The sequence below is a fragment of the Sapajus apella genome, unplaced genomic scaffold (assembly GCF_009761245.1).
Source record: "Sapajus apella isolate SASKATOON/1434 unplaced genomic scaffold, GSC_monkey_1.0 scaffold1, whole genome shotgun sequence".
NCBI lineage: Eukaryota > Metazoa > Chordata > Mammalia > Primates > Cebidae > Sapajus > Sapajus apella.
Window position 1 is genome coordinate 87,263,579 of NW_022436941.1, and position 14,463 is coordinate 87,278,041.

A 14,463-nucleotide genomic window follows, 5' to 3' on the forward strand; every position below is an offset into this window, starting at 1 on the left:
CAGAAGTTGGAGGCTTCAGTGAACTATGATCAGTACCACTGCACTCCAGTCAAGAAGACAGGGCAACATCCACTTATTTAAAAAAAAAAAAATTGGTATTAATCCAAACTCAATTTTTAGAAATTAGGATGTTAATTGAAATCCCTAGAACGGTCACTAAGAAAAACTGAAAAACTTCAACATGGTACACGAGAAAATACCTATTAAACACACACAAGAAGGCAGTAAGGGAGAAGCAGAGGAACAAAAACAGATATGACACAAATAGGAAAGGAATAGCAAAAAAGCAGAAGACTTTCCTTATTAGTAATTATGTTTAAGTACAACGATTAGCAAGGATTTAAAAAGAGTATCAACAATTTTCCATCAACAAGGGATTCATTTTAGTTTTAAAGACATTAATAGGTTAAAAACATAAGCATGGAAAAAGATATTCCATGTAAATAATAACCAATAGAGAGCTGCAATGGCTGCACTAATATCAGATGAGACTTGAAGACAAAAATTGCTATTAGAGACAGAGAAAACAGGAAAGAAGAGTCAAAATACCAAGAAGATAAAACACTTATGAACATGCATGCATCTAGCAATAGATTTCCCAAAATACATGAATCAAATACTGAAAGAACTGAAGATAAAACAAACAATTCAACAATAAACAGTCAAACCTTCAATACCTCCACTTGCATAATGGTAAGAAAGAACAAATGAATTTGAAAGAAGAAATAGAGAAATTCAATGAAACAAAGAATCTATTCTTTGAAAAGGTAAATAAAATCCACAAGCCTGTAGCAGAGCTGACAGAAAGAGGGATGATACCAATGTTCAACATCAGTAATGAAACAAAGGGTAGCGCTAAAACTCTGTAGACATCAAAAGGATAACAGAAGAATACACTAATAAATTACTCACATAAATTTGACATCTGAGACAAAATGGACCAATTCCTCTAAAAGCACAAACTATCACATTTCACCCAAAATAAAAAAGATAATTTGAATAGCCCTATAACTAATAAAGAAATCGAATTCATAAATTACAAATTTTTCACCAGGTGTGTTGGCTCACACCTGTAATCTTAGCACTTTGGGAGGCTAAGGCAGGAGAATTCCTTGAGCCCAGGAGCTCAAGACCAGCTTGGGCAACATGGCAAGACCCAATCTCTACAAAAAATTTTAAAAATTAGCTGGGCATGGTGGCATGCATATGTAGTCCCAGCTATTCAGGAGGCTGAAGTAGGAGTATCACTTGAGCCCAGAGGGTTGAAGTTGATGTGACCCATGTTTGCACCACTGCACTCCAGCCTGAGCAACAGAGTAAGACACCTGTCTCAACAACATCAACAAAAAAAATCTAAAATAGAAATCTCCAGGCCCATATAGCTGTTAGCACATATTTAAAAATCAGCATAGTACAACATATTAATAGAAGAAAAGAAAAACATAGTAATATCAAGAGACACAGAAAAACAAAAACAGACAAAAATGTTTTCATGATTATAGAACCACCTAACAAACTAGCACTAGAAATGGATTTTTGTCAACCTGATAAGGAGCATCTATGAAAAATCTCCAGGCTAGGCATGGTGGCTCATGCCTGTAATTCCAGCACTTTCAGAGGCCAAGGCGGACTCACCTGAGGTCAGGAGTTTGAGACCAGCCTGACCAACATGGAGAAACCCTGTCTCCACTAAAAATGCAAAATTAGTGATGCGTGGTGGCACATGCCTGTAATCCCAGCTACTCGGGAGGCTGAGGCAGGAGAATTGCTTGAACCCGGGAGACGGAGGTTGCAGTGAGCCAAGACAGCGTCTTTGCACTCTAGACTGGACAACAAGAGCAAAACTCCATCTTAAAAAAAAAAAAGAAAAAAGTAGAAAAATCCCCAACTAATAGTGAAAGACTGAACATTTTCCCTCTAAATCACAAGATGAAAATTTCTTTTCTTGCCACTTGTAATCAATCTTATATTGAAGGTTCCAGTCAAGTACATTAGATAAGGAAAAGTAATAAACAGCATCCTTATTAAAAAGGAAAAGTGAAACTATTTGCAAATGACGTGATTTTATATAGAGAAACATGAAAGAATCCAAAAATAATAGAGCTAATAAATAAGTTCAGCAATGTTGCAGGATAAAAGATTAACATGCAAAAATAACTTCTATTTCTATATAATAGTAAAGAACAATTTAAAAATGGAATAAAGCAACTTAATTTACAGTAACATCGAAAATAATAAAATGCTTAAAACAAACTCATCCGAAGAAGTGTAAGACTTGAATACTGAAAACTACAAAATAGCTTTGAAAGAAAATTTTAAATGCCTAAATAAATAAAACGATCTGGTATACAAGAATTGGAAAGGTCAATACTGTTAAGATGATGGCTTGGTCTATTCAGGCTGCTGTAATCAAATACCAGGCTGGGTGCTGGGTGGCTTATAATAACAAATATTTATTTCTTACAGTTTTGAAGGCTGGGAAGATAAAGGTGTCAGGAGATTCAGAGCCTCGTGAGGGCCCATTGCTGATTCATAGACCAGGATGACGGTAAGGCCACCAATTAATCTTCTCGCTGTGTTCTTTCATGGTAGAGAAGTCAGAGAGCGCTCTGTGCTCTATTATAAAAGCACTATTTCTGTTCATGAAGGCACTACCCCGTGAACTAATCACCTTTCAAAGGCCCCATCTCCTAACATCATCACGTGGGAGTTAGGATTTCAACATATGAATTCTGGGGAGACACATTCAGTCTACGGTCAACGGCAATAGTCTTCAAACCGATTTACAATTCCAATGCAACCCTATCAAAATTCCAGCTGTCTTTTTGCTGAAATGGACAAGTGAACCACAGAACTGATATAGAAATGCAAGAGACCCCAAACAGTCAACGCAATCTTGTAAAAGAAAACCAAAGAGGATTTGTGTCTCTTGATTTCAAACTTACTGTAAAGCAACATTAATCAAGACAATGTGGTACTGGCCTAAGGACAGACATACAGATCAGTGGAGAAAGACTTGAGAGTCCAGAAATAAACCAAAACATCTATAGTCAAATAATTTTCAACAAGGGTGTCAAGATCATTCAGTAGAGAAAAAATAGTCTTTTCAAAGAATGGCGCTGAGACAACTGGGTCTCTACATGCAAAGGAATGACTTTGGACTCCAACCTAACACCATATATAAAAATTAACTCAAAAAGTAATGTGACTTAAATGTAAGACATAAACTATAAAATTCTTAGAAGGAAACATAAGTGTACTGTGTGATTTTGAATTAGGCAATTACTTTTTAGATGCAACATCAAAAACACAAGTAACAAAAGAAAAAAATGATAAATAAGATTTCACCAAAATTGAAAACTTGTTATATGTCAAAGAATACTATTAAGAAAATGAAATTACAAACCATAAAACAGGAGAAAGTATTATGTATTCTGAATACTTTATCCTTACCAGGTGGATAAAGTATTCGGAATACATAAAGAACTCCTACAATTCATAAGAATACAAATAATCCAATTTAAAAATAGAAAAAGGGTTTAAATAGACATTTCTCCAAAGATACACAAATGGCCAATAAGCACATGAAAAGATGCTCAAAATCCTTTTAGCAGAAAATCAAAATATTTTAGCATCTTTTAGTTAGTCATTAGGGAAGTTCACAAGAAAACCACAATGAGAAACGACTTCACACATACTAGCATGGCTATAAACAGTATTAATAAATGGAGAATGATACGTGGGGGAGATGTATAGGGACTGGAACTGTCATACACTGCCAGTGGAAATGTAAAATTCTGCAGCCACTGTTGAAACAGGTTTGGCTGCTCCTCAAAAAGTTAAACAGAGTTAACATTTGTTCTAGCAATTCCATTAACTAATGAATGGATAAACAAATGTAGTATATCTATAAAATATGTATTATTCTGCCATAAAAAGAAATAAAAGTACTGACACATGCTACATGGATGAGCCTTGAAAACATTATAATAAGTGAAAGAAGTCAGAAACAAAAGATCACATATTGTACAATTTCATTCATGTAAAATATCCAGTATGGGCAAATCCATAGACACAGAAAACAGATTCTTAATTGCCGGGAAATGATAGGAGGCAGACATTGGGAGTGACTCCTAAAAGTTAGGATATTTCTTTTTGTGGTAATGAAAATTCCACTATCTGGAATTAAATAGCGGTAATGGTTATATAATATTGTGAATATATGAAAAACCACTGAATTGTATATTTTATGTAGTGACTTATATGTTAAATTTTAACAATAAAAAATTGCAAAAAAATCATTTTAAAATTGAATAGTTCTCCCCAAAATGCACGTATAAACTGAATCTTATTTTCACACTCCCTTGATAATGTCCCAAATGTGTCAGGATGTTAGCATTTTTGGAAATCTTGATTCTGATCCTCTCTCTACTACTATGTACCTCTCTTAACTGGCAGAGGGCCTAGACTCTCCTTTCTGTATTAAACATCTTAAATTGTGGAGTTTTGAAGGAACACCGCCTAAGCATCCTTGTAAACACTAGTTCTTCTAAATTCCACAATTCAAGATGCTTAATGTTATACGGGTATAGATGGATAAACAGCTGTTAGATAAACATATGTAAAAAATATAGTAAGAAACGTTTTCCTAATATCAAACTAACTGCTCTTTCACAGACTAGAATACTAATTCATTTTGTCAAAATTACATGTAAATAATCTGCTCAATAAAGAGTATTTGCTTTAAACTGCATATATTTACTTATTTTTGTATTTCAAACCTTTTCTATATTTCCATATTCTAAACCAACACTAACATTCTATCAATAAGAACTTACCCTAAGCATAGGGCCATTTTGAAACACATGTGGCTCATCACAAACCACACAGTATTCATTCAATACAGGGATCCGCTGTTCAGCAAACTCAATTGTCTGAATAAAACAGTAAGGAAAAATAAGTCAAGCTCATACATGATTTAAAAACCCAGTAAGAACCAAAATATTTCTACAATGGATAGAGTTTTGGCTCATACCTGCACCAGGAAGCCGCGGTCTCGTATTGGAATGCATTTTGCACCATTTGGCTGTAAAAAGCAAAGTAAAAAAAAACGCAATTTTTTAATTAAAAAAATGTATAAATCACAGTCTTTTACTCTTTGCAATAGTGAATACAAAAGTGATCTAAGATCACATGAAATATGAATTGAGTCATTGGTGATGACATCAAGATTTAAAAATGTTTTTATTCACTCTATTATAAATACCCTTTTCTACCTTTACCAATGCAATTTTTGCCTACAGTAAATGAATAGCATTCTTAGTTGCTGATCTTCTAGCAAAAATGACTGGCATCTTTACATGATCAAAAAAAAAAAAACCTAATTTCCTCTGTTACTAATCAGCAAATGCTCATCTCTCTTCATTAGGGAACTTCAGTCTTATTTTACAATCAGATACAATTATTCCTCCAAAGAAATATTAGATAGCTACTGAAAGTGTCATAACAGAAAACTACGTATTATGCTTAGCCATATAAGAGGTCATTAAGGCATTTTCTTTCACAGAATATCTGAAATGATCTTTCTTGGATGAAATTAACATGGGAAACATTCCACTATGTAATTGTTCTACATTATTTTCTCTATGTCCTTAAAACTTATCTTTGAGTAGGAATGGGCTTCTAGGATGCTCATGTGAAATTGACAACATACTCAAATTTTCATAAAATCAGTAGACAGTGTAGTTTACAATTTAAATTTAGAAATAAACCTATATAAGAATAACATTACTTTCCTAAAATAGTATCTTATTTTTTGCAATTTCATCTCTTGCTGAGTGAATACACATTAATGGTTAGAGCTAAACACATACCCCAACAAACACACATATATATTTAGCAAAAGGCAACAAAACTTTTCATCAATTATTTTGAATATGTTAATAATATACATAAGATAGGTCTATGCATTTACCACTAGCATGAAAATTGGCTATCATGCCAATCATGCTAGTGATAAATTTTGCATAAGTTATTCTTGATAAATACCATCATAAGGACTAAAATTATTAAAGTCATCTCCTGATCCCATGTTCCCCAAAAACAGCTCCAGCATAAAGTGACTTCAGTATAGAATGGACACCAAGAACAACTTTCAGTGAGGCTCTGGGATAAAGTGGTAAATGCTGCCTCTCTCCACAGGTAGCCACATGCATGAGCAAAGTTCTCTTACATATAATTGAAAGGAAGTTGCTCTTAATTTATCCACAAGAAAAAATGTGGTTCTCCACTACTCATGTGAGAAGACCAGCGATTAGATACGCCTACTTAATAGAACACTAAAATTACATGTTTGTTTAATAAGTAAAGGCTTTGTGAATCCAATGCACTTCCTTCTGTTTTTAGTAGCATTTGCTGCCATGATGAGAATTTGGGCTGGACCTCAAATCAGTAGCTACATTTATTTTTTTTTCAGAATCAAAACTGACATTTCAATGCCAGTTGCAAATATGTGGTAGGTAAAACAATATCCAAACAGAAAAAAAAAAGGTAAATTAAAACAAAGTTTTGCTTCATTTCTCCACCAGATCTTATAAGAAAAAAAAAAAATTCTACTGCACCTTAGCTAACATTTAAGAACTCAAGATGAAAATATTTACGCACAGCAGGCTGAGAAGATGAAGATGAAGATGGTGTTAGGATACCAATAAGCCCTGAGGTAAGAGAGAGCCTCCTGCCCTCTGCGTTAGGTTCCTTGAAAAGCTCCATTTTGGATGACTTGGGGGCACTGGAGTAGGACTTGCTGAGCAATTTGTGATTTTTCAGTCCATACAATTCCTCCATTCTGAGATTACTGGAGTAAGACCTGCTTAACAGTTTGTGGGGCTTCAAGTTTGTGTTGTGCTCACATCGTGGATCTCCAGAACAAGATCGAGTCAATAGTTTATGCGACTTTAGAGTGAGGCATTCCTCTGACTTAACAGCTGCAGGGCAGGGACGGTTCAAAAGTTTGTGCGATTTAATTGTCATAGCCTGCTCAGCCCTGGGATCGCTGGACAGGGAGCGGCCAAAGGTCCTGTGTGACTTTGTGGCGCACACATCATCCGTCTTCACTGTGCTGGAACAAGTCCTCCGCAGCAGCTTATGCGTTTTGGAGATTCCATCCTGCTCAGATTTCAGTTTGGATTTGCTTTTACCACAACCAGGGGGAGGATAACTTGGCGACCTTCAAAATTGAACAAGAATTAATACAGGGCAAATCACAGGTATAGCAGACCATGAAGAATGCTTGTCATGCTCCAAGTCAACCTGACTGTGCTATAAATGTTCTACCACCTCATACTAATATGGCCTACCCAGTCAAAAGTGAAATCAAAGGTATGTGCAGAATGATTACAGGACTTGAATCCCATTTTTCCTGAAAAGCAAAAGAAAGATTCTAAGATGTTTTTCCCTCCTATCTATCCCACAGCCCTGTAATAAAACTAATTTTGGTAGGAAAAACTCTAGGTAATTAGAAAGCAAAGAATTTAATTTTAGAAAATTTAACCAATGTTAAATAAATATTAATAAAAACTCAAGACATACAAATGAGTATGTTTTTGATGGAATGCATCTAACTCGGTCTTTTCTTCAAAGTTATAAAGAAAGTTACTATAGAAGGAATGCTGTAAGCATGAACTATATCACACACTCAGCATTTAGTAAGATAATGATGAAGTTGCCTGTTACCAACCTGCGCAAAGTAGAAAATAAATGCAGGGGAGACTTCACTTTCTTCTCTGACAACTTTTTATTGTGCAGGCAATTGGATTTTTCTTTGCTCTGTTTCCACTGCTGTGTAACAAACGTCTGCATGATTCTGTCAATCCAAAGGTAATTCTGTTATCACCATTCCAAGGCAATTTCAACTAATGTTACTATATTTATTATGTAGAAAATGCATTTATCAAATAAAAATAAACACACAGAAATCAGTAAGATACTAATTTAGAATAATACTAAATTTTTCACATGTAGGACAGCATCACATACACATAGGAAATTACTAGAACTTTACTGTGACTAGTTATATCACAGTAAGTGATAATGATTACAATTTATTTAAATAATTAAATTATAATATTACCAGGATATGATAATCCAAATGGTAGAAGAATGAAGATATAAAAAGAATTATAAAGACTGCTTTTAGGATCAACAACTTGAGCTGAAGTAGCCAAAAAAAAAAAATTTCAATTATTTTTGGTGCTAGAAATTCAATTTTTAAGAAATTAATTGTTACTAATTATAATGCTATTTATTAAGATAGAAGTAAAGCCATTTTCCTTTTACTTGACTTGCTTCTATATCTTCTTCATGAAAAGAAAAGCAAAATACAACTATAAAATAATATATAAAAAGAAAACACACAGAACTGGCTCTATGTAGAAATATGTGGTCAGCAAATTTTATCTTCAACACAGCCATTCACCTTTAAATATACTATATTTAAAAAACTGGGTATCCTTAAATTTTAGTTAATATCATAAGGCAGAAGGTTGGTAACTCCTAATCTCAATATTTTCTATGTCAAAATCACTCCCTCAGTGTTTTACGGTAAAGAATTCTGGAATGTCAACTGCGGACTTGGACACAGTGTTCTTTTCTGAAAGAGGTCCCAGGTTTGGATGGTTTCTCTGTTTCTCCATTTTCCACATGGCAGTGGCCCTCAACACTAATACTTCAGTAGACATAAAATTTTACAATTAAACATCAAGCATGCAATAAATTAAACATTTTTTCCTTCAAAAATAACTTCAGGATAGCCTGTTTTTTATGCTTTTATCAGTTATTTCTAATACGTTGCTTTGGGGTCAGGAAAATGATGCCAATATTTGTTTACCACTTACAATATGTCACGGAGTAAAACAGAAATGTTATATATACATTTTTCCCTTTGATTCTCAGTGTATCCCCAGCAAGTAACTGTTATTCCACACATTTCACAAGTAATGAAATCTGCCCAAGTTAGCATAGGCACAAGTGACAGAGCAACAGTAAGTATCTTTTCAAATATAGGTTTTGATATGTATTACACGTTATTCAAAAAAGACAAAAGTGACTGTTAGCATGAGGTCAGTTACTAAGTTCTCAAGATCCTTCAGGTCTTAACAAACTAACTCTGATCACCAGAAAGTATATTACTTAGGCTTTCTTCTGCTAGTTTTGATAAGTTCAGGAGAAGAAACAGTTACATACAGAATTATTCTGGAGTCCTTTTAGCAGTGGAAGTGGTAAGAAAAAGGGAGCAAACTGCAGTAAGGGATGCCATGATTCCAAATTCACAGTAAATTCTCTCAATCAGCATAAGAAACGTTTTATTTATTCATGTTTGAATTTTGTTTACCCAAAATTTCAGCAGGATTTTAATGTAATAATAAGATCATCATTTCTCCCTGTGCCTAATTGGAAATCTCCATTGACACAACTCTTTGTATCAAGTAGAGTTAGATTTTTTTCCCATAAAAAAATTGCTACTCCTGTGCACCATTCTCGAAGACAGTCAGCAAATGCTTGCCTAATCTTGATAAGCTAAGTGGAACAGAAAAAGAAACAGGTCAAAATGAAATATGACCAAAATGTAAAAATTTTCCCACTTTTATGTTACATTAGGATCCTAAGGTGATCCTAACGTAGATGTGAATTCACATCTAAAATCGGTAATTCTTAAACTTGGGTACCCAGGTTTCTAGTTGTTCTTGGATGCAAAAGAAGTTAAGTGTTTTCTAAAAGACATTCAATGTTGCATTTCATTTCAGAAGTAACCTGGAGTGTACACATGAGCCCATTTGATATAACAACCACCTCCTTATAATAGAGAACCATGAAGGGACTTCAGTATTTACATTTGAGTTTGTGTTTACTATTGCACTGGGACCAAAAGAAACTACTACCATTGCCAGTGACTGGCTGATGGTAGGGGGAAAAAAAGAAAAAAAATTCAAGGTGAAGTATACATTTGCATCAGGTCAAGAGCAGATGATGTCACAACCAACTATGTTAACAAAGGTTCCAGTGTAGTAGAAAAAAGCAAGTACATAGGGATGACATCATAATTTTTTACATGTTGATTTCAAAAGAACTATGTACTACAGCAGCCAGTATTATATTCAAATTGTGGTGGTATAACAGCTTTAGCAAAACAACATCATAAACCAAATTAATGGTATTAATGTGATTTTCAAGTATTTTATTTTGATTTGCACTTAAGTTGGAAATTGAATTTGGTTTTATAAATGTGGAACTATACATATGAAGAATTTATACCTAATTTTATGTTGTACGTATATTTAAGGGAAAACTGAAGATTTGCAATGTTTTCCCTTCTTAGAAACAACTAAGGTTTGATCAGTGCAGATTCAACATAAAGTCATACAAAGTCAAAGATTATTTACATTGTCTGTGATATGCTGAAGCTTTGAATGATACAGTTCCCTATGCAAGACCGACCACCATATCTGTGTCAGGTCAGCCATGAGAAAATACGTTATGTATTTTTTCTTTTAAGCTATTTTGACTTCACAATCTCTCAATATTCATTCAACGTCAAACATATATTCCATGTCTTATCTCAAGCAAAGGAATATCTAGGATTATATGAGAGGCAGATTAGTTTACAGCTCATAAGTACTGGTTTGGAGTCAAATTCTGGCTCTATCACTTTCTCACTGTGTGACTGTAAGCAAGCTGCTCAACCTCTCTGGGCTTCAGTTTCATCACCTAGGAAATGTGATAGTAACAAGACCTGTTTCATAGAGTTGTTGTAAAGATTAAATGTCTTATTATACGTTAAGCATTTAAAATAGTGTACGACATATGATAGTTACTACATAAGCATTGGCTTTTGCTATTGTTAATTTGATTATTCTACTGTTCAAAACGCACCAGAAAAAAATTTTTCGGTGGAAAAGTTATTCAGTAAATAAGAGTGTCTCTTACTAACTAAAAACAAAACAACGGGCCTAGATTCTAAACTTGCCTTCCTAACTTGCTGTATGTTTCTAAGAAAATAACCTCTTTATATTTAGTGGGTTTAAAAAAAAAATTATTGTGAGGATGAAATTAGATTGTTAAAATTATGAGATTTTAAACTGGCAGTGACCTTAAGGATCATAACCAAATCTAATTATTTATAATTAGGGAAACAAACATCTCAGGCCAAAATGTCTCAAGGATCATAAAAAAAAATTCTAATCCACATTAACAAACTTTCCACATAGCTAATATTTATCCTTAAAAGCAAGTAACTGTTTAAAAACATTAATCACTTGGAGATATTAATAAAATATGTTATATATGCTCCTAGGTACTTAAACAGTGAAAAAGCCTCCTAGCTTTCTTTAATTTCTCAGAGTTGGTATTATATAGACAATTTCTTTTGTTGAGCACATATAATGTACTCAGAAGCCATGAAGGGTAGAAAGTTATTTATTCCTAGACTTGTGTGCTTTTGTAATTCTTATCTTATTTTGATCAGCTCTATCCCACTAAAAATAAAAGTTCATAAGTGGCTTGCAGAAGTATACAAAGTAGAAGAGTATAAAAACAAGGGAGGAAATTGGGTGAGAAAAAAAAATCATAGAATAAAAAAGAATGTGTCAAGGTGAAATGGTACCCAACTTGGATAATGCCATCCATGCTCATCATGGAGGCAGGCTCCAGCTCATCTCCAAGACACGTAGAATACAGGCACAATGCAGGAAACAAAATCCAGTCAAAAAGCACAACCAAGTGCTCTGGGAAAGCATGCCTAATCCTAGAATGGAAAGCTGAGAAAATTTATCCTGTGAGTCCTTATAAATGAGAACACTGCATAATATATTATGCTAAACACACATTTTAAGTGGAATTTAGTTTTAGAAATGCAGAATTCCAAACATTAGGGGTTTATTATCTAATTTTATATTTGCACATCTTTGAACTCAACACTGGGAATTTATAAGAATGTTTTTTATTTTCAAATGTGGTAAGTACACAACTCACATTTGAGTAGTGCTGCCTCAATTTGAGTCATAAAAACTTGAGAAAACTCTAGAGCCCTGTGATACATACAATCCTAAATATAATATATGTGGCTTCCTACATCAGGCAAAATGACCTCAGTAAGTTCTCTATTTCATATATCAAATATAGTTTCAATATGTTTTCTCTTAAAATATTGCTCAGTAAAAGCCAATATATGATGATGTCAAATTAAAATTCATTAAAATAAAAGTGATCATGTAGGCTGCATCATTATGAAAGGCCTAAACCGTGCTTTAAGTATACAGTGATCTAACGGTCTTTTTTGGCAAACGTACGTTTAAGTTAAATTTACAGATTTGGAAGAATATATAATCCTCTGGGAATTCTCCATAAACACAAATTCTTAAAGCTGACATTAAGTAAAGAATTTATTGTTTATATTCTGATCATGGCAAAGTGAGGTACGTGCCTACATTTTAAAAGTCAGTTCAAATAGGGTGGCTTTATGTCTTCTGAAATCAAGTCCCAACTAGACTCTAGGTCTAAAGAGAAAGCTCTAATTCCTCTGTGTGGAAAGCTGCCAAAGGAGACCACGTGGATGGCAGCATTATTTTCTTCAGGGAAAACCACAACCAGCCCTCTTGATCCATACCGATACACAGGCCAATGAGCCCCAAAAGTCTGTGCCTTAGATTACATCAGGGATCATTTGATTTTAGAAAAAGTTGAGAGTCAATTCTTGTGTCTGTAATTTATCAGTGTTCTCTATCTTCTTCTTCTAAGATGCTTTTTTTTTTTTTCTGGTACCATTGTATCCTGGCTCTATCAGCGTTTTCTTTTTCTGTTTTTAAAAAACAGGTCTTTATATAAAATAGACTTAAAAGATAAGAAAACAAAATCAAGTTTCAAACACGAAATAGTTTATTTATAAGAATGTTTCAAAGGGATAATTATGGGAAATAGGGATATAGTGCAGTAGCCCAGAACCAGTGGCTGCTAAACTGATACCACCTCTGGGCCCCAAGGAATGAGCAGTGGGAGCCATCAATAGAGCCCAGTAAGAGAGAAAGTCATGTAAATGCTGCAGCCTACACAAGAGCAGCAGGCTTCAGTGGAAGGACTAGTCAGCTTGGGACGACCTCCTAGGCAGGAAACCAGGGCAGTAAGTACTTCCATCTTCCTCTCCTTCCTCCTTCCACTGATCACATTAGGGACTCACAGACACAGAGCCTGTGTCCACACAGGTCAGCCTCCTCAGACAGAGTACAGGGTACTGAAGAAAGAGAGTGGGTCTGGGATGGCAATAGAAGGACCCTGGCCCTGGTGGAAAAGTGAGCCCTGCTGATAAATTTAGCATCAGGATGACTTCCTCTCTTGAGGGACTTGCTTCAAAAAGCTCTTATTGAAGAGAAAGGTTTTTTGTTGTTGTTTTCTTAAAGGAACAAAATGAGAACTCAGTTCTCTTTAACAGAAATTCATTTTTTTACACTTTGGCAAACTTACTTTTTCAGCTGATGTCCCAATCCAAATCGCTCTTTTGTGGAAATCTGAAACACATCAACAGTGGGCACTGGAAAGAATAAAAAGAGCACAGTCACATATTGACTTGAAACTGAAACTCAACCATCAGCCAGAAGAAGACTGAAACTGCATCATATATGTATGTATACATATACACACTTAAAAATGGTACATGCAGACCTAAACAGTGCTATTTATACTATATGCACATAGGAGATCATTATTGGTCCTTATATATTAAAGTATAATATACTTATATGTAAGTAAGAATGACCTCCAAAGTAAGAAACAGCTGAACTGGCCACATGTAGGATAGTTAGTGCACTATTTCTTAAGTGGAAGAAAGACAACATGTTTGCATCTACATATATCATTTTTAGAATAAAACAATGAGAGATGAGAGCAAGGCATAGCAGATTTACTTTTCACGTGGTTTATACTTTTACCAGGTGTGTGTGTATATATATATATATATTTAAATCGGCAACTAAATATATAAAAATACATATATGTATACATAAATAAATAACTTCTCTCAAAAAAGATGCTCATTTTTCATTAATCACTGGTTTAAAGAGTATTTCTTGCACACTTATCACGCCAGTCATTTCACACACATACACGAATATTCCTGCACCCACGAAGTCTGAAATCCAGTGGGAGAAGGAAGATGAAAAACAGGTAGAAAAACAGATACAGTGTTAGATGGCAATAAAGGCTCTGGGGAAAAACAAAGCTGGGGAAAGATATATGGGCTGCAGGCTGTGTGGGCTTAGGTTTAAACGTTAGATAAGAACAAGCAGGAAGAAAATGTTCCAGCCAGACCAAAGAACAAAGGCAAAGTCCCTGAGGAGAAAATGGGCTGAAATATTCTAGAAACAGCTGGAGAGGAGTGTGGGGAGAGGACTGAACAAGGTCTCCTGTCAGGGGATGAGA

The 14,463-nt window shown here is 34.5% G+C and overlaps 1 protein-coding gene across 2 annotated transcripts in view; it reads right to left on the reverse strand.

Annotated features, from left to right (window-relative positions):
* PARP8 (poly(ADP-ribose) polymerase family member 8) overlaps window positions 1-14,463 on the reverse strand; it is a 179,224-nt gene that overhangs the window by 42,079 nt on the left and 122,682 nt on the right. For both annotated transcript variants that reach the window (XM_032281105.1, XM_032281104.1), the window contains exons 11-15: window positions 13,510-13,576; window positions 7,736-7,861; window positions 6,664-7,225; window positions 5,036-5,086; window positions 4,839-4,934 (exon numbers count right to left, since the gene is read on the reverse strand). In XM_032281105.1, the coding sequence (XP_032136996.1) occupies window positions 4,839-4,934; window positions 5,036-5,086; window positions 6,664-7,225; window positions 7,736-7,861; window positions 13,510-13,576 (902 nt within the window). The remainder of the gene's footprint in view (window positions 1-4,838; window positions 4,935-5,035; window positions 5,087-6,663; window positions 7,226-7,735; window positions 7,862-13,509; window positions 13,577-14,463) is intronic.